Below are 25,213 nucleotides of genomic sequence, written 5' to 3'. Positions count from 1 at the left end.
ACCTTAATATCATCCAGTTCCAGCCCCCCTGCCATGGGCAGGGACACCTCACACTAAACCATGCCACTGTTTTCCAAGTTCCCCCTTGCCACTGGCACAGCCCTGGCACTGTGCATGGGGCTGGACCGCAGGGTTCCAGCTTTCCTGCTCTCATCAGATGGTGTTTGCTTTGAGGGAAGTTTAGGAGCAGGCTCTGCTCTAATCCTTCCCTCCAGCTGGAGCACGCTGCATCCCTGCCTTCCCTCTAACAGGAACGTAAGCGGCTCTCAGGAAAGAGTTAAGCCCAGCGAGGCTTTGGGATCCTTTGCTGGGGAGAGGGTTGCTCTTTTGTTTGTTTTGAAGCGCTGGCAGGGAAGTGGGGAGGAGAAAATTACCTAAGAGATAGTGAGGTTGCCATGAACTGTATAAAACTGAAAGGAGAAACTCCACCTCGGTCTTGAACCATAAGCACAACCCCTGAAGAGAAACCCACCCCACAAGTGAGTGATCTCAAAGGCTTGAACTAAACCCAAGCAGCTCCATGAGCTCAGAGCTGCTGCAGGACTGAAAGCGCAAGAGCTGTCACCGCCAGCTCCAGTTGTGGTGGGAGCTGCGAGCAGGAATGCTGTTCTTGGGAAGTTTAAACATCATGAAGTGGAGGCAGCTTTGCTGGATCGCGTTCTGTGTTGTGGAGTTGTGTGGTGAGTATTGACTGCAGCGACTAACCAGGGCTACAGGCACTGAGCAACAGAGCAGCGTGAGACTACTGCATGGGGCAACTTCGTTGTAACTTACGGAACAAGGAGGGGGATGCGTTTTAATGGGTGTTCAGTGGCGGTTGCAGTTTCACGCTGCAGTGATGTTCTACATCAGGCATCCCAGCCAGCACATTCCAAGTGATACACTGCAAGCAGAAAAAGCTGCTGCATTGAGAAAGAGGCGAATCAGGGTGGAAGAGCTCCCTGTAATATTACAGATAACAGGAGGGGATGCTGATGCAGCACGCAAAGCGGTGGAGTGCAGCCACAGTTCAAGTCGCTTCTCAGTCTGTGTCAGTGTAAATTAGCCTTACTTTTGTTTTGTGGTGGGAGCTAAACATTGTCTGAAAATCAAATCAATCTACATAAATATTAATATCTCCTATTCCAGCTCTTCAAATATTCATCATATGAAACAGTGAGTAACAATACAGAGATTTGCTCGAGCTAGTGCTTTTTGAAGGGTTATATTTTAGGGAAATGTTATCATTTTGGTCCCAAACTCAACAGCCGTGAAGTAATAAAAAGGGACTTAAAAATGTAAAGCAGCACTCTGTGCCAGGACCCCAGGTGTCTCCTAAAATGTATTTTTCCTTAGTGACATGGAATGAGGAATAAGTAGTGAAAGAATTTGCTGTATTTTGTTCTCCTGTTTCACAGTGCTCCTTTCATGTTCCCCCTGCTGCCAAGGTCTATTGCTCATCAGAGCCATTGGGCCTGACCCTCCAGTCTCTGTTAATTTTATAGGAAGGAAAAAAGCCATTTTATTAGAGAGAACTAGAACTGAGGACTGGCTGAAGGGTGCAAGGCACAAGTGTTCACCTGAAATGCAGAACCTGAGCTCCTGGTAGTACAAAGCACAAGTGATAAAAAGCTGTGCCTGTGGAAAGGCAAGGGTACTGGGCGCAAGCTGGTTTAAGGCTGCAAAATGTCATCGCTGGTGCTGGCACAGCCAGTGCTCCACAGTTTGCAGGGTGTTCAGAGCTTTATTAGCTCTGCCTGGAAGTGGAGGAGGTTTGGTTCTGTGCACAAGTAGGGAGCTCACCCCCAGGCTCTGCTCTTCACCTCTTTGGGGCATCCCAGGGACTTAAGCAGAGGTTTCAGTTTGGCAGCTCCCAATGGAAATCCCAGGTCTGAGGAATTGAGTCTGGATGGGCTCCTGGAGAGCCAGCTCCTGAAACACCTTTGGGGAAAGCCACGTGTTTTAAGGGGACGCAGTTCTCCCTGTGAGGGTGCTGAGGCGCTGGCACAGGGTGCCCAGAGAAGCTGTGGCTGCCCCATCCCTGGCAGTGCTCAAGGCCAGGTTGGACACAGGGGCTTGGAGCAAGCTGCTCCAGTGGAAGGGGTCCCTGCTTGAGGCAGGGGTTGGAGCTGGAGGAGCTTTGAGGTCCCTTCCAGCCACTCTGGGATTCTATAATATTTGTGCCTAATACAAACAATAATTTTTTTGGTCTTTTCTCTTTTTTAATTACACATTTTTAACTCATCGCTGCCAAACTCGACTTTTGAAAATCATCTCTTTTCTTGTCCTTTTAAAACATTCTTTCTTCCCTTCATCCCTTTTGCAAGACCTAGAAACGCTGCAAAAGTGAGGGAAGGGAAAAGGAGCCTTCAGACTCGCAGCCACTTGAGGGATGCGACTGCTCGTGGTCCCCGGGAGGGCTCCCAAGCACCCAGTGCCAAGGACGCCCCTTGGTGCAGCAGGCCGGGGGCTCCCCGTGGCCCCTGCCCCTGCGTGGTGCCGGCCCCACACCCATATCCTGCCTGGGAGAAGGAAAAGGGGGAGGGAAGGGATTTTTATCAGATATTTCCAGAGGGAAGAGGGCTCCACCCGCTTGAATTCCTGCCACATGGCTGAGAGCAGGAGGACTGGGGAGGTGTGAGTAATGCTGCTGGAGCTGCTGCAGGGAGCATGGGATGGCTGTGGCCGTCCAAACGTTCCTCATCCTCCTCTTCCATAGGCAGTGTGGGGCCAGATCACCTTTGCTGCAGCTCTTGTAGCTTCTAGAGCACCGGCTGAGCTTGGGGAAAGGCTTTGTTAAACACAGGGAACTATCCTGGTTCTGTGTTAGGGCACTGGAACAGGCACCCAGTTACCAAAGGGTTTGCCAAGAGGGTTTTGTATCAGCCAGGATCAGTGTCGGAACTGGAATTACTGCTTGGGAAGCCCCTCTGGGTTGCACCTTCCACCTTGCTGGGAGGGATGTGCAGGGGAGAGTCATAGGGTCCTGGAATGGTTTGGGTTGGAAGGGACCCCAAAGCTCCTCCAGCTCCAACCCCTGCCACGGGCAGGGACCCCTTCCACTGGAGCAGCTTGCTCCAAGCCCCTGTGTCCAACCTGGCCTTGAGCACTGCCAGGGATGGAGCAGCCACAGCTTCTCTGGGCACCCTGTGCCAGCGCCTCAGCACCCTCACAGGGAAGAGCTTCTGCCTAAGAGCTCAGCTCAGTCTCCCCTCGGGCAGGTTCAAGCCATTCCCTTGGCCTGTCCCTACAAGCCCTTGTCCCAAGCCCCTCTGCAGCTTGAGAAACCCCCGTGGTGCATTTGCTGCAGAGCAGGGCACAAATGACATAAAGTCTCTCCTGTTTGCTGAGCCTTTGCCATGGCAGAGTTTTGCCTTCTCTGGTCCAGGTTTAGTGCTCAGGGATGAGTGCTGGACCACGCCAACTACTTTAACATTGATATTGTTGCTGAGATACTTCCTAAGCCCTATTATTAAAATCTCTTTAAAAATCAGAGGCATTTAACATCCTAGCTACGAAACGGTGTTTAGGCTTTTTAATGTGTAAATACCATAGTGAAGCACGGTTTGCTTTCACATGCTTTTGCTCCTGCATGTGCCAGCACTCCCAGGTGAAGATTTCTCTGAGGTTAATAAACGGTTTGGCTTAAACTCTCAAACCTTTCATACTAACAAATGGACTGAGTTTAGCAAGGCCAGTAAAAATGTGTGGTGCAATAAATGACCCACTTCAGCTGAGCGCCATGTGGATTATCCAGCCCACATCTGGATCAGTTTCTATCTCCTGAGTCCAGAGGTTTCAAACAATTTAGGCATGTTTTCTATGAAAAGGGCCTGCATATGCTACAGTAAAGGGGAGGAAAAGCAATACAGTGTGACAGGTCTTCTCACAACCGGCACTGAGCAATAACCCAGGCTTCATTTTATGATGTTCAGCGGTGAAAAGACTTTGCTTAGAAATACCTCTGGTGCTTTATAAACATCTGGAACAGTTCTCAGGTTCTTGGGTGGCTGCAGCACTTGGGGAGGTCAAGTCCAGGGGCTACATTGTTCTGGTGATGGGAAGTTCCCTGCGCATGTCCACGCATGTGAGCAAAGCACGGATTTAACTTGTGCCTCTCCTTGTGCTGGGCACGGAGTCGCGCCTCCTGCTTTGGGTTTGTTCGTCAGAAATGTGGTGATTGAAGCAGCTGGAACTGAAATGTCTCAGAGAGAAGAAACTTCTGGCTTCAATAGGAGCCAGAACCTCAATCCCAGCTCCAGACACCTGCACGGAGCCCTCTGCAGAGCCCCCCCTCCAGCTCCCCGGTGCTCCTGCGTCCAGAGCAGCTGCAGCCTGCACAGGCCTGGGATGGGATGGGACGGGATAAGATAGGACAGGATGAGATGGGATGGGACAGGATAGGACAGGATGGGGCGAGACAGGATGGAATGCGATGGGGTGGGATGAGATTAGATGGGATGGGATGAGATGGGATGGGATGGGATGGGATAGGATGGGATGGGATGGGACGGGATGGGGTGAGATGGATGGGATGGTACAGGACATAAGGGATGGGATCGGATGGGATGAGACAGGATAGGACAGAACAGCGCAGGATGAGATGGATGGGATGGGATGTGCCTTGACCACAGGGCCGGGCTGATGTACGCTCTCCATCAGCACCTTCTGGCTGCAGGAAGAGCCAAGCAGCTCTGGCCCCTGCCTCCCGTGGCCAAAATGGACCTCAGGGATCTTGGTCTTTGCTTTTCCTAAACCATCCAAGTTCTCTGGAGCTGATAAGCAGATGCTGACATCCCGCACAGAAGTAATTCCTGCCAGGACAATACTACAGTGTGCAACACATGAGTGCATGTGTAACGGGCAGGGGATGCTGCCCTGGTGCCAGCTCCGGGTGGCTGATCAGGACCTGTCAGAGCTGCTCCATCTCAAAGGCTGGTTTGGAAAGATGAAGTAAGTTGGAGCTCAGGCTCCCCTGGGCAGAAAGACAAATGAAACAACACGTTTTGTGAGGTTTTCCCAAGTGTCTGGGTAAGAATCTTAAACAGCAAAAGCCCTGGAGTAGAGAGGGAAGGTGTTCGACAGAAGGGAAATGGATCTTACACACAGAAAAGGTTAAGGAATGGGAAGCGATGCGTTTCCACTGACTCATGTAGTTCATTTCAGAAGGAAAAGCTGGAAGTGTCATCTTGGTAACATACCAGGAAGCAGTATATAATCTTTAAGTTAGAGCAGCAAACCATTCTCCAAACATTCTGTTTTACCTCCAAAGATGTTTTCGCTCATGAGTCAGTGCTGATCCCAAGCCAAAGGGAATGTTTCTATTTACTTTGAGATTGTGCCTGCAACTGCAGATCCAGCTTATTTTTCCTGAGGCGTATAAATGATCTCTTCCAAGAGAGTCTTTCCTCTAAGGATTATAAAGCCAAACTTACTATGAAATCCAGCTTTGTGCAGAGCTTTATGCATCCCTCAGTAAAGCTGAGGATGGGGAGGGATGAGGGCAGAAATGAGCCGGTCCTCCTCCAGTGCTGCCCCAAGAGCCCTCGGCCCCCCAGGATGCTCGGGGGCAGGCAGGGGCTCAGGGCTGGGGGGGACACCAGCCCCTAACACCTCTCTCTGCCCTCAGGTAATGCTTGTGGGAGCTCCACAAACAGCCCCACACCGACGGCCGCAGCATCGCAAGGCGCCAGCAGTGCAGCAGCCACCGGAGCTGCCCCTGCAGCCACCAGCAGCGCCCAGCTCACACCACAGACATCTGGTAATTACCACCCTCATTCCCCCCCAGTGATTCCTGGGGGCATTGGCATTGGTAACCAGGTTTATGAAGTGCATGGGTTTGCCCTAAGAAACCGGGAGTTGGTGCAGGGGTTGTGGTCTCAAAAAAGAGCCTGATAGTATGGGCAACAGCTTTAATCCTGGCCCCAAAAATCCCACCGGGGACAACCCAGCACTGCTGTCATCAGGGTGGGTGGATTGGACCCATTCTGTTCAAAACAGCCAAGGGACAAAATGGTCATTAATATTTTATCTCAATATACTTGTTACTTGCTCAGCAAATGGCACCCATAAGAGCTCTGCCAACCTTTCCAATACAAGGCCAGGGTTAGGATCTGAAGGGGTTTGGAGCAGGGATGCTTGCAGTGATGTGTGGTGCCCTTCTCTCACACTGCTTGAAGTCAGTACATCCTTCTGACAACTCTGGGTCAAGGAGGAGATGAGGGTGATGCAGGGTAGGGCAGGCCACAGCATCCTTGCTGTGGTGCAGTGTATGCCCAGGAAATGAGCCCATTGTAACCAGATTATGAAGTGCTTGTAACAATTAGGCAACTGAAGCAAGCCTAATGCACTTTTCTTACAGAGCCAATAACACGTTCTGGTATTGTTGGCTATGACAAATCAATATTGTACGTGAGTCATCGCAATGCCACGCACTGCTTTTAGAGGACTTAAGCTTTCTCGTGTCTCCTTTTCATTGCATTTCTTCACAACTGAAGCTGCTGCCAGGTTGCTGGCAGCCAGCCCCACATCCCAGGGACCCAGCAGTGAGCAGCCGAGCCCCCAGCCCAGCCGAGCCCACACACAGGCACTGGGCACTCCTTCGGACCCAAACCACACCAGCGAAGGGGTCCCCACATCTGAGAGCCCAACAACGCATCCCAGCACCATGGCAGAAACCCCAGGGTCTGTGCAGGCTCTGATGAGCTCTCCTGCCACCACCTCGGGGCATCCTCCCATCCCGACTGCCACCTCTCCACTGCACACAGCCAGGGACAGCCTGAAGGTGAGGATGCGGCTGTGGGACCATGGGGAGGCTGGAGCTGCCTCACAACAGGTCACTGATGCCACCGCTGTGTTCTTGCCCTTCCAGCCCATCACGTGCCACAATGTCAAAGAAGTGAGTGACACTGGAGCCATCTGCCTGCAGCTCAACGAGACCAACACTTGTGTGAGTTGCAGCCCTGGCTGGACACCCATCTCCAAGGGGGGGACTGCAAGCAAACGCTGTCAGGCTTGCAGTGATGGGGTCACCCACCATAGCTGGGGGGTTGGTTTGGGGTGAGGAGCTCACACTGTTATCCCTAGGGCAGAGCATCTGAGCTGTGGGGATGATCCCAGCAGTCCCAGGGTAAACGCATCCTCCTGGTTGCATAAAGCCTCCTTTTAATGATTAAGCTCTGGGGTCAGTTTAGCTTTTAAAGTACCTCCCACCATGTTGAACGGGAAATTGCCTTTGTTCTTCTCCTTCCTCTTCCCTGTTGGGAATGCGAGGGCCTTTTTTTGTCTTGCCAACTGCCCTAGGAAAGGAACCAGGGCATCTGAAGGAGCACGCGTGGCTGATCAGTGGCTCCATCTGCACAGAGTCCTAAGGGAAGCCCAGGTTTTCTGGTGCCCTTGGCCTTGTGCACTAAAAATGAAGCAGTTACAAAAGCAGGAGAGGGTCTGGCTGTGATCCTGGTGTGGGTGGGAGCCCAGAAACCTTCCACATCGGAGGTACAGCCTGTCAGAGAGGATCTTGTGGCACAGCAGACTTGGCAATGCCCTGGGCTAAAATGACACTGATCAGTCTTAGTGCTGCTTAGCCGCACTGCCACCACTTAGGGCGAGCGAGTTCTTGCCTGGCTTTGCTCTGCAGATGCCATTTAGACCTGCTCCTGTTTACAGGGACTGTATTTTAGCAGGAATTCACACGGAAACTCCTCCGGGAGCGAGCGGTGCTGGTCACAGCTGCCATCTAGTGGGAAAGGACACTTGGGCACAGGATCAGCACCCCTTATCCACACACTGCCTGCCTGCGCAGACACGGGTGGATGCACCTATAGCACACAGGGTACCCTATGGAGCCGTGTCTAATTGCACACACTTCCCTCCATGGGAAAACAGTCCATCCAACTGCCCTCTGCCAGGCGTGTTTTTATGGGAGCTTTCACCCAAGGGCAGACATCACCCGTGCCTCCAGCTCATGGAGTGGGAAAATCCAGCTCAGGCTCAGCAGCCACTGAACCTGGGAACCAGATAAGAGCGTCTGCGAGGGGAGCAGATAGGAGGGACCGTGTCTCACTTTCCTGCTTGGCCTTTCCCAAAGCAAATGAGCTGGCAGCCAGCACTAATTGCAAGGGGAAATTCTGACACTCCGATGGGTTCTTTCCACAGCAGAGAAAGGAAAATACACACTTGGGTCTCTTGTTCCATCTTGGCCTTTCTCACCCCAAGCCAAGCTCGATAGAAACAGCTGAAAATGATTTGTTTGTTATTCTCCCGTGGATAAGTTCCTGCATTTCTCTATGCTAAGAGGATGAGGTGATCCCAGCACAAGGCTGAGGCAGTTCTAAGGCAGAAAGAGGAAAGCACTGAGCTGCCTGGTGGCAGGGGCAGGGATCTAATGGGAGCCGGTCTCTGTCTTGAGGGCGGGCAATGGCCACAGCTCAGATGATGTCCCCAGGTAGGAGGATGTTAGGGAAGCTCTGAAGGTCTTTTAGCAACTGTGGGCTCTCTGCAAGCTGTGGCTGAAAATAGCCCCAAGGAGAAAGCCTATTCTGTCTGCTGCAGAAACTGGCCTGCAGAAGAGGAAGGCTGCAGCTCCTCACTCCTCTTCCTCTTCCACCCAAGAGTCGGTTCGGGTCTAAAATGTGAGAAATTGGTATTATTTTTGCCTAGCCTTTGATCAGCAACCTAGCAAAAACACTGAAGACATTTCCTAAACAGGAAGGCTCAATGCTTCTTTGTTATTTCCCTCCTTTCCCAGCCCCGGCCTGGGACTCTCAAACAATAGGGCTCTTCAGGCGGCTATTTGAGTCCAGAAAGTGGAGAGACTTGCCATGCAATTCAGATCCTAAATTTAGCTTTGCTTACATGCCATTTGCAAGAGTTGCTATTGATATCTGCATTTAATTCGTTTTCATTAAGTTAAGAAACCAGAAGTGAGCATCTCCATTTCCTAGGTGTTGGTACTGGGGCTCAAAGCAGTGCGGAGTGGGGATGTGAAGGCCTGAGCCCCAGCCCATTGCTGACTGTCACTTCTGGTTGCTTCTTGCTCAGCTTTGCACAGCCCAGAGAAGCCCCCAAAACATCAAGGGTGGATGCACAACAGTCCCATGGCACTAACAGAGATGGTTGGCTGGGTTGGTTCAGTGGCTGGTTTTCTTGCATCTCTTGCAGAAACACTTCCTAGAGATGAAGGGATCGGACTTGTGGAGTGCCATATGTGAGGAGGGCACCCACCGTGTCCCTTCCCCCTGCCAGATCAAGCTCGCTCAGTCGGAGGTGGATCATGACTGTATGCTCCTCATCCTCGTCGGCGAGAGAGGTCAGTTGGGCTGATGCCTTTGGCTGGCACTGATGATGGGCAGTGGGAGAGGCTGTGGGGCACAACCCAGAAGGAGGCTTCTCTCCAGAGCTGCTCTTTCTTCTGGGGTCTTCTGGATACACAGAGCTTTGTTGCCTCAAGAGCAGCTCCTCTGTGTTCAGCAATGGGCAGGCTCCCCGATGCTGACTCCAGCTGCAGCATGACCCTCTGTGTAATGTGCCTCTCCTGTTTTAAACCTTGCAGATCCTGCTACAGATATGCTCCAGGAGTCCCACTGGGAAAAGGTAAATCCCGTAAGCAAATTCAGCTGGGAAAAAAAGGGTGGCCCGAGAAGCTGGAGAAAGGAGGTTTTTAGATGGTCAGTTAAGACCTGACCCTGCCTCCATCTCAGAGGTGCTTGTTGAGTGTTGGCACATGAGATGGTTAGATCCCAACAACAACTGAGGATGTAATCGGCACTCTGCTGCTTCAAAGTACTACTCTGGCATTAATCAGTTCCTCCTCTCAGCACTCCAGTGAGGCTGCCATTGGCTTGGAAAGCTGAGCTCCAGGTGCCTGCATGAACAGCAGCCAACAGAGCTGCAACAGCAGTGCACAGCACTGGGAGTGTTTGTCCCTGGCAGTGTTCAAGGCCAGGTTGGATGGGGCCTGGAGCAACCTGCTCTAGTGGAAGGTGTCCCTGCCCATGGCAGGAACTGGATGAGCTTTAAGCTCCCTTCCAAACCAAACCTCTCTGTGATTTGATGCTTTCAGCAGCAGATGCATGCTCTAAACCTGAGGAGCCGAGCACTCTGGTCCAAGGGAGAACACTGGGCAGCAAAGCCCAGCTTTGTTTATGTGATGTTTAACAAGGAGGTGAAGAGCAGCATTGTTTGAAGCCTGCTGCCTGTTCCGCACATGTTTCCTGTTTGTCGGACTCCCGGCTCTCTTTGGTGTTTTATGTTTTCCAGTTCGGAATAAAATCCCTCAAACGGGGGAGCGTGAGGAACCACCAGGACTTTTCTCAGAAGACCCTCATTGCCTTGGTCACATCTGGACTCATGCTGGCCTTCCTGGGCTTGGCTGGATACTTCCTGATGAAGCGGCGGAGCTGGAGCCCAGCAGGAGAGAGGCTGGTCAGTGCTTATAGATGGCAGAGCAGCAGGTAGAGACGAGCCATGGGGTGCCTGGGTGGGAGAGGAGGGGGCTCAGCACCCACAACCTGCATGCGTGTCCCCAGGTCCTTCCTGGGCAAGGAACAGACCAGACAGGGGGAAGGGAACCCTCTCTTGCCTTCAAAACTTAGCTGGTTGCTGCTGTGGGGAAACAGCCCCGTTCTCCCTCATACTTCTAGGTCTAACACTTATTTTTGCTCAGCAGTAAGAACTCATCCAGCAAGACCCCTCCAGAGACACCGAGACCTTATGAATTTGTCATTAAAAGTGACACATTTTAACTTTCCATTCGCTGCATTTGAGTTATCTGTCTTGTACCAACGCTGTAATAAAAGCTGTTTCTCCCTCTCACTTAACAAGCAATGGTAATAAAATACATCAAGAAAGAAAGAGGCAGAAATTTCCTATTCCTGTTTCCCCCCTTCCCGGCAGGCTGACTGCTGAGGACTCTTCCCTACCAGTGGCTTTTGGGGTGTGATCCCTTTGTAAAGTGAGGATGGGACATGCTTTCCCCTCATTGCTGCTCGTGGGCATGTGGAGAGTTGTGTCCTGGGAAGCCGTTAGGTTATTTCATTGCCAGAAAGGATGCCCTCAAAACATGCAGATGGAAAGTCAAGTGCATGTGTCAGAGGCAGGGATGGTGCAGCTTGGGCTCTCAAGCGTGGATACCATCTCCTGGATGCTGGCAGCAAGTGATAGGCAATGTAAATCTGTAGCTGCCCATGGAAACGCATGGGAGAGTCAGGCCGGTTTCTAGGTGAGATGTGTCCAGCACACCTATCTCATTGCCATGGACAAGGGGGTCATCAAAGGGGCTGAGCAGAAAGAGAAACTCTGCAGCCTCTGTGGGTGGATGCCACCAAGCAAACAAGGAACAGGGCTGCCTGCTACTACCAAGGGACCACTAGTGCCCATTGCATTGCTATCAGGCCTGCCACATTCCAACACGTGGGAGATATCATGGTAGGAATGGAGGATATTGCTCTGCATCCTCCAGAGGCATCTGCTCCTTACAGCAGCAGCAGTAACCAGCCACACAGCACATCTCTGCATTTGCTGGAGCGCAGCCCTGCACTTCTGCTGGCACCTTGCTAGGAGCTATAGATGCATTTACAGGCTGAGAGACAGGACATGGGAAGAGAAAGAGGCCGTTTCCATAGCTTTCATTCCATGGTGCTTCTTATTTAGCTGAAATGGAAAGCAGAGGTGGTCTGTCATGGAATAATAGAAGGGTTTGGATTGCAAACGCGAGGCAGGGACAGCTCCAGGACCTGGTTGCAAGAAAAACCCCAAACCTGACAGCTTCTCTTTTCAGGTCCAGGAGAAAAATCAAGCGCAGTTCCTGGCTGTTTCTCTTGCTTCATCCTGCCATAGTTCAGGCCCTCTGTTCCCCTCCTCGTCACCCAGAGCAGGTTCCCATGCCTGCAGTTGTTTGTACCCCCTGTCCAGGAAGCGCCGGCAGCCAAGCCACTGCCTGCGATCCAAGCCGGTCGCTGTCAGCGCTTTCCCTCCCTTAACTCCTTGTTCTTTATGTACCTGTCTAGGCTGAAGACCCCTATTACCCAGAAAACGGCAGCCAGGGAAACACGATGCTGATGATCCCTCCCCAGGAGCAACCGGAGCTGCAGGAGAAGCCAAACCTCAACGGCGGCACTCAGGAGAATGGGACTGGCCAAGCATCCTCCAAGAACGGGCACTCGGGCCGGCAGCAGAGCCCCGCTGACACCGAAATGTGAACCAGGCTGCAGGTGCATCCATCCTTAGTGTGAACCAGGAGGGGAGCAGAGACAGGGGAGGGCAGGAGTTTTCTATGGACAGCTAGGGAATTGCAGACCTTTTATTGCTACTATTCTTATTCCTGTGAAGAACTTCCAAATCAGCCTAAAGCACATGAAGCGCCAAAGACCTGCTGCTCTGCCTCCTCCTCCTCCTTCTCCCACTGACCACACAGGGCACTTCTTTGCAGCTCTTTGTCTGCTTTTGGTGTTAGAATAACGTGAGAAATGCAAGTGCCCTTCGTCCTGGAAGCTTTTAAGCAGAGGCAGACTCAAGGTCCGGAAGCTTTGAGCCAGACTTGAAGCAGCCAAAAGTTTTGGTGGCAGCGTGTTAGGCTGATTAACGCAGTTAAATTGGGATTTCAGTGACAAAAGCCTTCCAGGTTTCAGATGATTTCCGTTATCAGAGTTGTTTTTAATCTCGTCTTTATGTGTAAGTGCAGGATTTATTCTTTTCTTTTAAGAACGTGAGGCATTTAATCCCCCTTCTTGTGCTTTAGGTCTCCTTTAGTATTTCCTACTCCAGCAGAATTTGCTGAAGCTCTGTGTAAAACATTGAACATGGATGTGAAGGCTGAAATGTGAACAGACCTCAAACTTGTTTCTTTTTCAACCTCACCAGTAGTTGCTTTACAGTAAAGATCTCCCCCAGTCTCTCCATGTCAGGGACTGGAGATAGCAGTTTGACAAGGCAGAGCCAGCAAGCAATGAGATGGCAAACACCTGATGTGGCTGTAGGTGGCTCTGCAGATGCTGGGGTTGGATGTCCCACCACCCTCCCTCCCGACACGGGGGGCTTTGGGAATAAATGATGCCAAAGGGCTCCCAGTGGGATGAGCACTAGACCCAGACCTGGCTCTGCTCCGGGTGTTTCTCCCTCTGCATCAGCAGCAGGTACATGAACAAAAAGAGGTGGGTTTTTAACTTCAGTAAGTGAAGACTAACAGCAGGAGCAGCTCTTCCCCAGCTCCGTGCTGCCCAAGCTGCATCACTGTGCAGCTCAGTGAGAGCCAGGGGCAGGTTTGTGCTCAGCCCAAGCAAATGCAGCTCATTTTTAGGGGGCCAAAGCTGGTGTGGCACAAGCCTGGTCTTGATGGTGCAAGACCATGAGAGGCTGCAGCTCAGGCGGACCACAATCCCTGCTGGCACCTCCACATCCAAAATAAGGACTAAACCAGCCCTTGAAGCTGATTTACGCCCTCACTAGTGACGTTATCACAACCTTTTCTCAGAGGGGAAGGCTTTGTTTTTGGTACAGGGCCTAAAGGGATGACAGCAACATCCATCATTACCTGGGGCTGTTTCCATGGGTGCAAGAGTCATTTAAACACGGTTTAGAGGAGTTCAGGTTTGGTTTGGTTTGGTGTGAATTGATCCTCCCGTATCTCACTGTAAATAAATCCCAGTTGAAGAATAAAAAGTTGACTATTAAAATGCAGTTTCTCCATTGTGTCCTTGGAACAACAATGTGTTTATCCCACTGGGACGCGTGGCTGTGCCAACGCGATGAGAGGCCAACGCCTTGCAGAGAGGCTGTTTCCCAGCAGCAATATTATGACTAAAGGCTGTGGCTTGTCCTGTGCACATTTTCCCTGTCTTTCAACAACATGTTTGCAGGGTAAGTGACGTACAGCTAACTATAAAACCTTGCTTGCTGGATTGTCTGCTGTTTAATATGCCCAGATAATTCCTGGTGCAGTTTTATGGAGTGATCTGCAAGGCTGGGGTCTGACCTGACAGTGGGAAGGGGTGTGTGCATATGAAGATCATAGAACCCTAGAATGATTTGGGTCAGAAGGGACCTTAAAGCTCATCCAGTTCCAACCCCTTCCACTGGAGCAGCTTGCTCCAAGCCCCTGTGTCCAACCTGGCCTTGAGCACTGCCAGGGATGGGGCAGCCACAGCTTCTCTGGGCACCCTGTGCCAGTGCCTCCCCACCACTGCCTGTTTTGTGGTACTCTGGGGTAATGTGACCTCCAACAGCTCGGCTGCAAGGGGAACAGATGCAGGGCAATGCAATTCCTTTCTTTCTTTCTTTCTTTCTCTCAGGAGGGCCCTGGAGCAGCATTCCCAGGGGCTGGATGTGCACCGTGGGGTCGGACAGTGCGCGCGGATTGGCTTTTCTTTCTTGGCAGCTGTTTATCTGCTCGGCACTACTCAGTGCATCAATAGTGGGAGATCTAATCAAACGTCAGGTGCGTTTTTCACAGCTCAGGGTATGTCCTACAGCCAAGACCAGACAATAAAGTTACAGCCAAGTGCTTTGGCAAGACAAAAGGTTTCTCCAAAGCATCCAGATTGAGGGAAATGCCTTGAGTGGAGGTGGCTGAGCAGGGACAGAGCCGAGCCAGCGGAAAAGGCTGCGCTTCCAGCTCAGGAAGTTTTTGCCTGTGTGCAAACACAGGCAGGCTCAGCAAAAAGAGGTGTTATTATTCCTTCCTTATCAACCCCCTTGCATTCCTTCCTTGTGGCCCCACCGTCTGCCAGGCAGCCTCCCCCTCTCCATTCCATGCTTGTAGCTGCTTTTGGGGGGCTAAATCCATCACAGCTTCCAACAGCAACCTGCTTTCCCATACACATGGTTCCAGGCTGATGCAACTGCTCTTTGCCTGGTTCATGATCTCATGGTCTGCTTGTATATAGTGTATATACAGTGTAGGTGCTGGGACCCTTATATCAGTGTAAAATGCCCTGCATGAAAGCATCCTCTGGGGAAGAATGGTGGCAAATACATATACAAATATGATACATATACAAATACAATACATATACAAACACAATACATACACATACACATATACATATACCTATACCTATACAAATACATATACAAATACAATACTTACACATATACATATACAAATACTATACATACACATATACATACACGTATACATACACATATACACATATATACACAAATAAATATACATATACAAATATACATATACAAATACAATACATACACATATACATATACATATGCACACACAAATACATATACATATACAAATACGATACATATACAAATACAATACATACACATATACATATACCTATACCTATACAAATACAAATACTATACATACACATATACATACACATATACACACACATACACATGCATACACAAATACATATACAAATACATATACATATACAAATACATATACATATACAAATACTATACATACACATATACATACACATATACATACACATATACTAATACAAATACACAAATATATATATACATACACGAATACAATGCAGATACAGATGCAGATACATATACCTATCCATATACATTACATACATGTTTAGATACAAACAATAGAAATAGTATAATATAACTAATAGAAATCATAGAAATAATAGAAAAAGAAATAGAAATTGAAATAGAAATAATAGAAGGAATAGAAATAGTGGAAATAATAGAAATAGAAATGCGATATGGCCAGTAAGTGATCCATTTCCCAGCCTGAAAAAGAAGCGCGAGCTCTGACCCCCATCCAGGCAGCCCCAAATCCTTCTGCAGGTTGAAATCAAAGCCTTTTTCAGCAATGAAGCAATACCTTCCTAGCTGAACTGCCATAAAATGCTACTGTGAGTGGAGGCTGGCTGGTTCTGTGCACGGCTGAAACCAATCAAAATCATCAGAGCAAACAAGTTTTAATTAAGTCTTATTAGCAACGATGTCCCTCAGTGGATCTTCCATCCCTTTCATAATAAAAGAGCTCTCACAGGTGAGAAATCTCCTGCCCTGCAGCAGTCAAACCCTTCACAGCAAAACAGCACATCCCAGGGCAGAGAAATACAGCTCCTGCCTCACTTTGCTGGCTGCTCATTTCCTGTGCACTGATTTCTCGCTGGGAGGAGCTGCCCCGATGCCCAGCATCCCTCAGCAGCAGGATGGGTCTCGCACAGGCAGCAAGATGCCCGTTTGAGGATACCAGTGTATGCTCTGCCTTGGGGAACCCTCAGAAAACGATGAGCTCTCCTGGAGCTCTCCACCCCAGGTGTTAACAGAGCTGTTAGAGGCTACAGCACTCCTATTTGTCTTTAATTACACCAGCTCATTCTCCTGAATTACCTCACCGGGTGAGGGTTTCCCTCTTACAGGCTGAGCGGGACCCGGTGCCCAGTGAACCCACCACCCACTGCATGGAAACAGCGCAAGCCATGGCCTCATGCTTAACTGCACCAAGGTGCCCGCATGGCTTTGAAACAGCAGCGGGAATAGTGCAGGGTATATTCCATATACCAATGCTGCTATCTGCTGGCTGTGCATCGCTAGAACAGGTAGGACTTTGCTCTATGGGGCAGCTGGTGCTTGGGTAACAGTCCCCTGTTGAAGCAGCCCCTGCTCCACCACAACCCCTGCTGCAGCCCGCAGAGGATGAAAGATGGAGAGCAGCTTTGGGCAAGGGCCTGTAGGGACAGGCCAAGAGGAACGGCTTGAACCTGCCAGAGGGGAGACTGAGCTGAGCTCTTAGGCAGAAGCTCTTCCCAAAGCACTGTGGGATTCTCTGGCTGTGATGTTAAGGAAGCAGTATCACACAGCATGGGCTCTGCAGCTCAGTTTTGAGGAATAGGGAACATCTAAAATGAAATTTCTAAACTGAATTTCCCATCAATCCACTTCCCATCTGCTTGTTCGATGCCTGATCCTGCAAAATCCATGTGGGAGTTCTATGGTATTTGGTGCACCATCTGCTGCAAGGCCAAGCAAGCTTTTCCATCCAAGCACAGGGCACACGTGTGACACCTCAGGTGCCTGATGGAGAAGAAGCTGGTGGAGCAGCAGTGGTGGGGCCAGGGCACACCCCTGTGACCACAGACTGGATACTTGGCTTCAATTCCTGTCTTGTTCTAGTTCAGGGGCAGTCAAAAGCTCCGTCACCATAAGATGGCCATAAAGAGGCCTTGGTAAAGGGTGATGTTTATGCTCACTCCTTCTTCAGTCCTTTTCTAACCACAGAAGTGGCATCACTTAAAGCCCATGTATATAGTCTGCGATGATTCTGCCTTTGCTTCTGAGGTAAAGGGAACAGCATCTGTGCAGGGCTTTTCCGTCGCCCAGAAAAGAAATGGTATTTACAAGTATTTGCATTACAAGCACTTCACAGGTGTTTCATTCAGAGCCTTTAATCGTAGCCTTCAGAGCCATTTAATTTGCTGGTGTTTTGATTTGTAGTAACAGACGTAAATGAGATTATCTATCCCCTGGGATAAACTGTCAAAGGCAAGTGCTGAAGAATTGGGCTCTAAAACCATTTTAATGTGCTGGTGTTGCAAACCCTGAGATGCAGGCAGAGATTAGCAGGAGCCAGGACCTGGGTCTCAAACACATTGTGCAGTGTGAGAAGCACCTCTTGGTGGGCTCACCCCCGAAGGAGGCAGGAGGGCAGGAGGAAACATCGTCAGAGCATGCAAAGAAAGTGTGCTCAGTGCCGTGAGGCTTCACGGGTTGCTTTTATAACAGTGAAAAATACCAGGACAGACAAGAATAGGTGAATATAATAATATAATATAATATAGTATAATATAGTATAGTATAATACAATATAATATTAATATAATGTAATATAATGCAATATAATGTAATATATGGAACATGATGTGCTTTCTTGGAAGAGGGTTCGTTTGGGGGCACAGCTGTGGAGTCTGATGTGGCAATTGCATTGGGTTCCGATTTTCCTATTGACACTCATTCATGTTCCTCTTCTGGAGACAAAAAACAGTTTTGAACAGGTTTTCTGCTGGTTTTCTAGGGGCAAGTTATTTGGTTGGGGGAAGAAGAGGTCAGTTCTAGCTTCTCACTTGAACTGCAGGAAAAAAGGTCTGAAAACAGTTCTAGAATCATAGAATCATGGCCTGGTTTGGGTTGGAAGGGACCTTAAAGCTCCTCCAGCTCCAACCCCTGCCACGGGCAGGGACCCCTTCCACTGGAGCAGCTTGCTCCAAGCCCCTGTGTCCAACCTGGCCTTGAGCACTGCCAGGGATGGGGCAGCCACAGCTTCTCTGGGCACCCTGTGCCAGCGCCTCAGCACCCTCACAGGGAAGAGCTTCTGCCTAAGAGCTCAGCTCAGTCTCCCCTCAGGCAGGTTCAAGCCATTCCCCTTGGCCTGTCCCTACATCCCTTGTCCCAAGCCCCTCTCCAGGTTTCCTGCAGCCCCTTTAGGCACTGGAGCTGTTCTAAGGTCTCCCCTGAGCCTTCTCCAGGCATTGTGTCTTGCAGAAGCCACAGACGATGTCCCCAGGGCCTGTAAGTAGGAAATCTATTTCCAATTGTGTATGTTTTTATTCCTATAAATTAACCAATGCTCTTCCCACCCTTGCCTCTTTATTTGCTATTTCTGATTCTTGTAATTCCCCCTCCCCATATTTTTCATCTTGATGTCCTCATCTTCCTTCTTCCCTTATCTTCCGCCTGCCCCAGAGGCTTAGTGCTGCTTTGGCAACATGCTAACATGTTTAGGAACGATAAGACATCTAATTAATAGTTTAATTAGCAGTACAAGGCCTTAATAGCTTATTAAAGCAAAGACATTCAAAGAATTCTTCCTCTTTCCTTGCGTTGGTACAATATAATTTACCAGCAAAAGACGAACCAGGTTTGAGCAGTGCTGAGGCTTTTAGCAGGGATTTGGTGCTGGATTCCTGATTTCATGGGGATTTTGCACATTAATATTATTGTTTAGTTGCTGTTGTTGCTGGAAAACTATTTACCGGATGAGCAACAGCAATTGCAAGGAAGCAGGGAGCTGCCTGGAAAGGCAATGGAGGGAGCTGCCTTCCCTTCTGCCCTGCATAGAAACCAGTCCTGCGGGGAGCTAAACTTGCTCTTTAAGAGCTCTGCAGAAATGTCAGGTCGTGCTCGGAGCCGGGGAAGCTCGGCCCCTGCGGGCTCCCATCCACCCGCTCCCTGTGCATTAATGGCTCTTAAACCTGACTAGTTTTAGATGCAGGTATCCCTGGCTGAGAGCCTCCAGAGGGGCCAGGACCACCTGGAGATCCCTCCTGCTTTTCCCAGTGAGAAACTCAGCGTTAAACCCCCCTTTGGGGAGAGGAGAGGGAACCCAAGCGGGGCTCCCCAGGCCGCCGTGTTTTCCCTCTGACCCACACAAAGATCTCTTTCTATATTTATCACAGTGTCCATCGGGCAGAGCCCACTGGAACCAGGCAGGGGAGCAGGGGAACAACAGAGGGATGAGGCCGGCAGTGAGGAAAGGGCTGGAGACAGTGAGGGGGCAAGTGGAGTTCTCACCAACCTCCCGTCTCCATCCACATTATCCCTCCCCTGAGGCTGGCTGCAGCGGGAATGCTGCACGGAGATGGCAGCGCCCCAAGTGCTGGCCATGTCCAGGGAGGTTTTGCTTGGCTCTGGATGGAGGCACCGCTGGGGAATTTCCACTGGGCTGCGGACGGAGCTGGCGGGTCAGGAAGGTGAAGCTGCCTTTGGCTGCAGCGGGGCAGGCAGGCACAGCACCCCATCCCTAGCTCCCAGACCTCTCGTGTCCCCCACTTCATACCTACAGGTCCAGGGCTCCTGCCCACTTGGCCCAGGCAGCCTTTACCACCCTGTGCAGTGGGTGTCCATGGGACCAGAGCCATCCGGTGCCCCATGGTCCCAGTAACACTGGTGCAGGGGGCACAAAACCCCTCTGGTTTGTGCTCCATGAACCCCCACACCGAGGATGCAGGCCAGTGTAACCCATCTCCTTCATGGGTGCTGGCCGATGCTTTGCAGGGATGAAGCCCTACACAGGGAGCATGCACCTGGAATCACACAGGGAAACGTTTGGAATCACACAGGGAAATGATGCAGTTACAAGCCTGGCAAACTGAGAAAATGCAAGACTATGCAATGTTCTCACTGTCAGCAAATTGCTTAATCTGTGCTGAGCCGAGTTTCCCACCCGTTAAATGGGGAACGATTATCCCCCTGCTTCCCAGGAGGGAGCGAGGAATCTACCCACCGATGCTTGCGGAGGCGCTGGGAGGGAGATGCGCAGGGACACACGTAGTGGCTGGCGCTGGGAAACCCAACCTTCCGACCTGGAAGGAGCACGTCGCATTTTAAAACCAACCCTTAGAAATTAATTTCTCCCTTTGCTACTTTTCCCCTTTTTACTGAGGAAAATCCCGAAATAGATGTATCCGGTCCGAGCAGGACTGTAAAAGGTTTCCCTGGATGAGAATATACCAGGAGCCGTGGGAAAAAGGAGGAAAACGCGGCTCTGGGGCGGGAGGGCAACGGACACACGGTGCCTCCTGGGAGTTGTAGTCCGCTCGGGTTGACCTGGCCTCCGCCGGAGCCGTGGCGCAGCACGCAGGTACCGGCGCGGGCATCGCGCCCCTGTCCCCCGCTCATCCCGCACGCATCCCATGCACATCCCGTGCATCGTCCCGTGCACGGCCGGGTCCTATCCCTGGCACCCTGGGCTAGGGGAAGGTGAGGGTCTGTGCACGGTCCCGGATCCCCGGGTCCCCGGATGGGGTCTTGGAAAGAGCAGTAATAAGGGTAGTAAGGATGATAACAATGATAATAACGTAATAATGATGATGTTCTTCCCTGTGAGGGTTGTGAGGCGCTGGCACAGGTTACCCACCCCAAAACGTGCCAGGATTCCATGATTCTATATATGAAAATAATGATCATAACATTAATTATTAATTAGCAATAATAATATAACAAAATTAATTAATACTGTGACAACAACAAAGAGAATAAAGTTAATCAATATAATATAATAATAATGACAATGATGATAATAAGAATTGGAAGAAACAGAAGCAGCAGCAGGTGATCCTGTTACACTTCACCGGGGGGGTCCACACAGACAAATCTCACCCAGGCTCATTCCTATCCTATAGGATAAGCGGGAATGGCTCTCCTAGACCAAACGGGAGCACTCGGGGGAACGTAAGGGCTCTCTCGCTGTTTGTGTTCTAACACCAGCCCCCAGGGGTTGCAAGCGGCTGCTTTACAGCTTCCTGTTTCCCCGGCTTTTCTATTGAGAGGCAATAGCTGCAGGCAGCATCGCAACTGCCTTGCGAGGGGTTGCTACGGTCTGGCTCCTGCTGTCCCCCTCTCGCAGAATATACGATGCCACTTCTGTTCGGGGACTGTTTTAACAGCGAGGTGGCGGAGACGGAATTGACTCAATAAACTTGCTTTTCCCCTTGTGCAGCTTTAACTTAGATAAACGGGCTTTAAAGTCCCGCTTTAGCGTGGGATAAAGCTGTTTACCCTTCATCATTGTTGGTTAATTGCTGTTTGGTTAAATATTTAGTTTGGATTAAGTTCTTTTATGTTCTTTTCTTGAAAACTAATAAATAAAGGTGTGTTTAGTACTGTGGTAAAAGGCTTTGTAAGATACTCCGCAGCAGGGAAGCTCCAGGAAGTTATTCTCTATATATTGCATTTAAGTTCTCTGACTTGGCCTTTGCTGTGTTGTTAATTGTAATTAGTCAAGCAAAAGCAGCAAGAGGAGTCCACTGGTTTCTCTGCTACTGCAGGCTTTGAGTCTACGTTACCGAGGTCATTCCTTATCCTGAAAAGTAAAAAGAAACACAGTTTGCATCGTTTAAATCCACAAAAGCCAACTCAGGGCTTGCAAATCGCCGGTGTGCAGTGCAGGAGGACAGTGCAAAGGAAGGATGGGTTTGAGTGAGTCCAAGGGGGCCATGGGGATGCTGCGAGGGCTGGAGGCTGAGAGAGCTGGGCTGGGGCAGCCTGGAGAAGAGAAGGCTCCTGAAGGGGAGACCTTAGAGCAGCCCCAGTGCCTCTCCCGGAGCGTTGTGGCCCATTCTCCATGGCACACTGTCCTCCCGTTGCCAAGGAGCTGATCGTATTGCTGGGAGCCAGGACTCTGCTGAACTGCTCCATCATTCCCACTCTTCCTTTGCCTCCTCCCTACCTCCCACTCAGCCCCGACGGAATTGCATTAGGAGGGATGATTCTGCAACCACCACCTCACTACTGGGGCTGGGGCTGGGGTTTGGCAGTTTCAGGCAACAGGGATGTGCACGTGGCCGAGCCCAGCAGTGGGGCTGTCACCCGGCTGTGACATGCAGGCTGTTACTACCACGGGGTGACTGGCACCTCTGCAGATAACTCAGGTTGCCGTGGTTACAGATGGAAATAGGGCTACGGGTTAAGTTGGGTCAGTGTTGCATCAAGCACAACAGCCTGCATGGGGCTGTGCACCCCTGGGACAGTGAACCTGGAGCAGTGAGCCTGTCAGTTAAACTTCCTGAAACTTCCTAGACCTTGGGGTGGAAGAGCCCCCCATGAGCCCCGGGCAGGAGGAGCTGGCTCAGCCCTGAAACCTGGTGTTTAGTACTTACTGGTGCGCCCCAAATATTGAAGCCTTCTGTAAGCTCTGGTTTTTCTGAATCAGAGAGTCACGGAAGGGTTTGGGTTGGAAGGGACCTTAAAGCTCCTCCAGTTCCAACCCCTGCTGCGGCAGGTTGCTCCAAGCCTTGTCCAATATTTGTATTGTTTTATATTTGGGGAAGGAACACTATTAGATATTTAAATAGTAAATATTTAGATTGTAGACATTAGGCAGGAGCTCTTCCCTGTGAGGGTGCTGAGGCGCTGGCACAGGGTGCCCAGAGAAGCTGTGGCTGCCCCATCCCTGGCAGTGCTCAAGGCCAGGTTGGACACAGGGGTTGGAGCAAGCTGCTCCAGTGGAAGGGGTCCCTGCCCATGAAGGGGTTGGAGCTGGATGGGCTTCAAGGTCCCTTCAGCCCAAACGAGGCTGGGATTCTACCATTATATATTAGAAGCTGGCATAGATTTAAACCCAGTCTGTGCCATCCCCTCATTGCCAGTCCTTGCAGCAGGCTGGGAGCTGATCCTCAGCTCTCCCCCTGACAGGATGGAACGATGCCGTCATGTATGGGCTGGAGCTGCTGGAGCTGGTCTCTGGGTTAGGTTTGGGGTTTCTTTTTGCAAAGGAAAAGAGTTGGCAGGCACAGGAGCAAAGCTGCAAGCACTTTCATCTGGTTTGGTTTGTAATGTTTTATGTTTTGTTTTCTACTTTACGAATTAGCCAAAGGAACCGCTCAGAACAAAGGTCTCCCATTCGGGAAAGGGGAAAGAAAATCTACAGGGGGACTAATGTGATTCAGTAGAATTAGCCAAGAAAAACTCCAAAAGAACTGAACAAATGAGAGTATCTATTTTATCTTGGGGAAAAAGAAATAGTTCCCCCTCTCATTGAGGTTTGTTTGCAAAAGGATTCCAGGCTGGGCAGAGGAATCAACTCGTGCATCAAAACATGTTTTGAGATTAGTTTCTATTTATTGAATGGCTTTTAGAACTTACCTGTGGTTTTCAGCCACTTCTGGCTCTGTAAGTACAGAATACCTGTCGCACCTTTTAACCTGTTGTGCACCCATCTTTCATGAGAGGCTGCAGGAGAGAATTGACCCAGGTGGTTTAAAAAGGCAGTTTTTGAGGAGAAACCAGCTGGGAAAGGAGCCTCTCCTCACTCCTGCTTTTTTACCAGGTTCCTTTTAAAGAGAATAGCTTATAATTCTATGTATTTAGAAGCATCTCGAAGGCTCACTGAGACCCGGAGGCCACGCAAGAGCTGGACAAGCAAAACCAGTTTAGCCCTGGCCAAAATCATTTGCAATCCCATTGTCCAGCCTGAGCCAAGAGGCAGAGATAAACCTTGGCCAGCACCAAACCTGGCATGACCAGTGCCTGCCAGCAGCGCCAGCGCCGGTTCCACCAGCAGAGCCGCTCTGAAGGTGATCATTTTGCAGTAACAAAAGGATGTTTTCCGCTAAGAACCAGCACTTTGCGGTGCTAGGTCTGGGCGGCCTCGGCAGCGGTGCTGGTGCAGGCAGCGTGGTGCTGGTGCAGGCAGCGTGGTGCTGGTGCAGGCAGCGTGGTGCTGGTGCTTAGCACGTCTGGCAGCTCCCAGGCACCCGTGGGTGCTGTGCTGGGGGCGGGAGCGGGGCCCCAAGTGCTTCAGATGAATCACAGCAGATTTCCCAATCTCACTGTGCTGGAGAAGCCGTCACTGCAGGCAGGGGCTGGCAGACACAAGCACTGGGTGAGATGTGGCCTCATCCCCAGCCACGCTCCCAAGCCCGATCTCTGCCCAGCCGCATCACCCTCCTGTAGGTGCATCCCTAACGGTGGGCAAAAGGAGGAGCTGTGCTCTTCCATGCAGCCTGCTGGCAGCGCAGCAGTGCCAAGAACGCTGCTTAGGAATGTCTAAACAAATTTTTCCCTGTTTATTCATTTCCCAATTGGAAAATACTGCTTTGTCATACTAAGGTTGGCGGAATTCTTCATAGAATCCTGGAATGGTTTATTGGCATAGTAGTATTACTGGTTTGATCTTATTATCATAATTATTGTTATAGATAGAATAATAGAATTCTAGAATGGTTTATTGCCATATTATTAGAATTATTATTGTGGCTGCTTTCATATTAGCATTATTAAAATCATTATTATAGATAGAATAATGGAATCACAGCCTGGTTTGGCTTAGAAGGGAGTTTAAGTCTCCTTCAGTTCCAATTCCCTGCCACGGGCAGGGACACCTTCCCCTAGAGCAGGTTGCTCCAAGCCCCATCCAATCTGGCCTTGAACACTGCCAGGGATGGGAGATTTTAATGGGAGACTTCCTCCTATCCAGGATTTAACCCCAGGGAGCTGGGAGGTGAAATGAGGACCACTGTGCTGCCCATCACCGTGCCACCCTGTGTCCAAAACCTCTCCATCACTCCATGCAACCCTTCCTGATGCTCCCCTGCTACTCGAAGGAGCGTTGATCCTCAGTTAGGTAAATCCAGGATATTGAAGGAGTGTTTAATGGATTTTTCCTTTGTTTTCCCAGCCAGGTCTTTCAGTCACTGGCTGTTTTTCCCAGCAGCAGTGATGTGTGCAGGGCTGGAGCAGAGGGGCCTCATGGTTACCTACTGATTACTGCTATAGAAATGAAAAGGAAAAACTCCTGGCT

At 50.3% G+C, this 25,213-nt stretch overlaps 1 protein-coding gene across 3 annotated transcripts; it reads left to right on the top strand.

Moving 5' to 3' along the window:
- The first annotated feature begins 362 nt into the window (after window positions 1-362).
- On the top strand, window positions 363-13,203 carry CD34 (CD34 molecule). Of its 3 annotated transcripts, none has more exons than XM_061362873.1 (8): window positions 363-680; window positions 5,609-5,740; window positions 6,477-6,763; window positions 6,851-6,928; window positions 9,139-9,286; window positions 9,530-9,570; window positions 10,237-10,401; window positions 11,985-13,203. In XM_061362873.1, the coding sequence occupies exons 1-8, from the start codon at window positions 602-604 to the stop codon at window positions 12,174-12,176; spliced, it is 1,122 nt and encodes a 373-aa protein (XP_061218857.1). In that variant the 5' UTR covers window positions 363-601; the 3' UTR covers window positions 12,177-13,203. The 3 variants fall into 3 exon arrangements, with proteins under 3 accessions (XP_061218857.1, XP_061218859.1, XP_061218858.1); XM_061362875.1 differs by lacking the exon at window positions 11,985-13,203 and adding an exon at window positions 10,646-10,728; XM_061362874.1 differs by lacking the exon at window positions 11,985-13,203 and adding an exon at window positions 10,643-10,728.
- The last annotated feature ends 12,010 nt before the right edge of the window (window positions 13,204-25,213 follow it).

This window comes from Neopsephotus bourkii, unplaced genomic scaffold (genome assembly GCF_033783945.1).
Source record: "Neopsephotus bourkii isolate Nb327-2 ecotype Australia unplaced genomic scaffold, CSIRO-AGI_Nbou_v1 NB_1139, whole genome shotgun sequence".
Taxonomy (NCBI): Eukaryota; Metazoa; Chordata; class Aves; order Psittaciformes; family Psittacidae; genus Neopsephotus; species Neopsephotus bourkii.
This window is presented reverse-complemented; position numbering and strand designations above follow the sequence as displayed.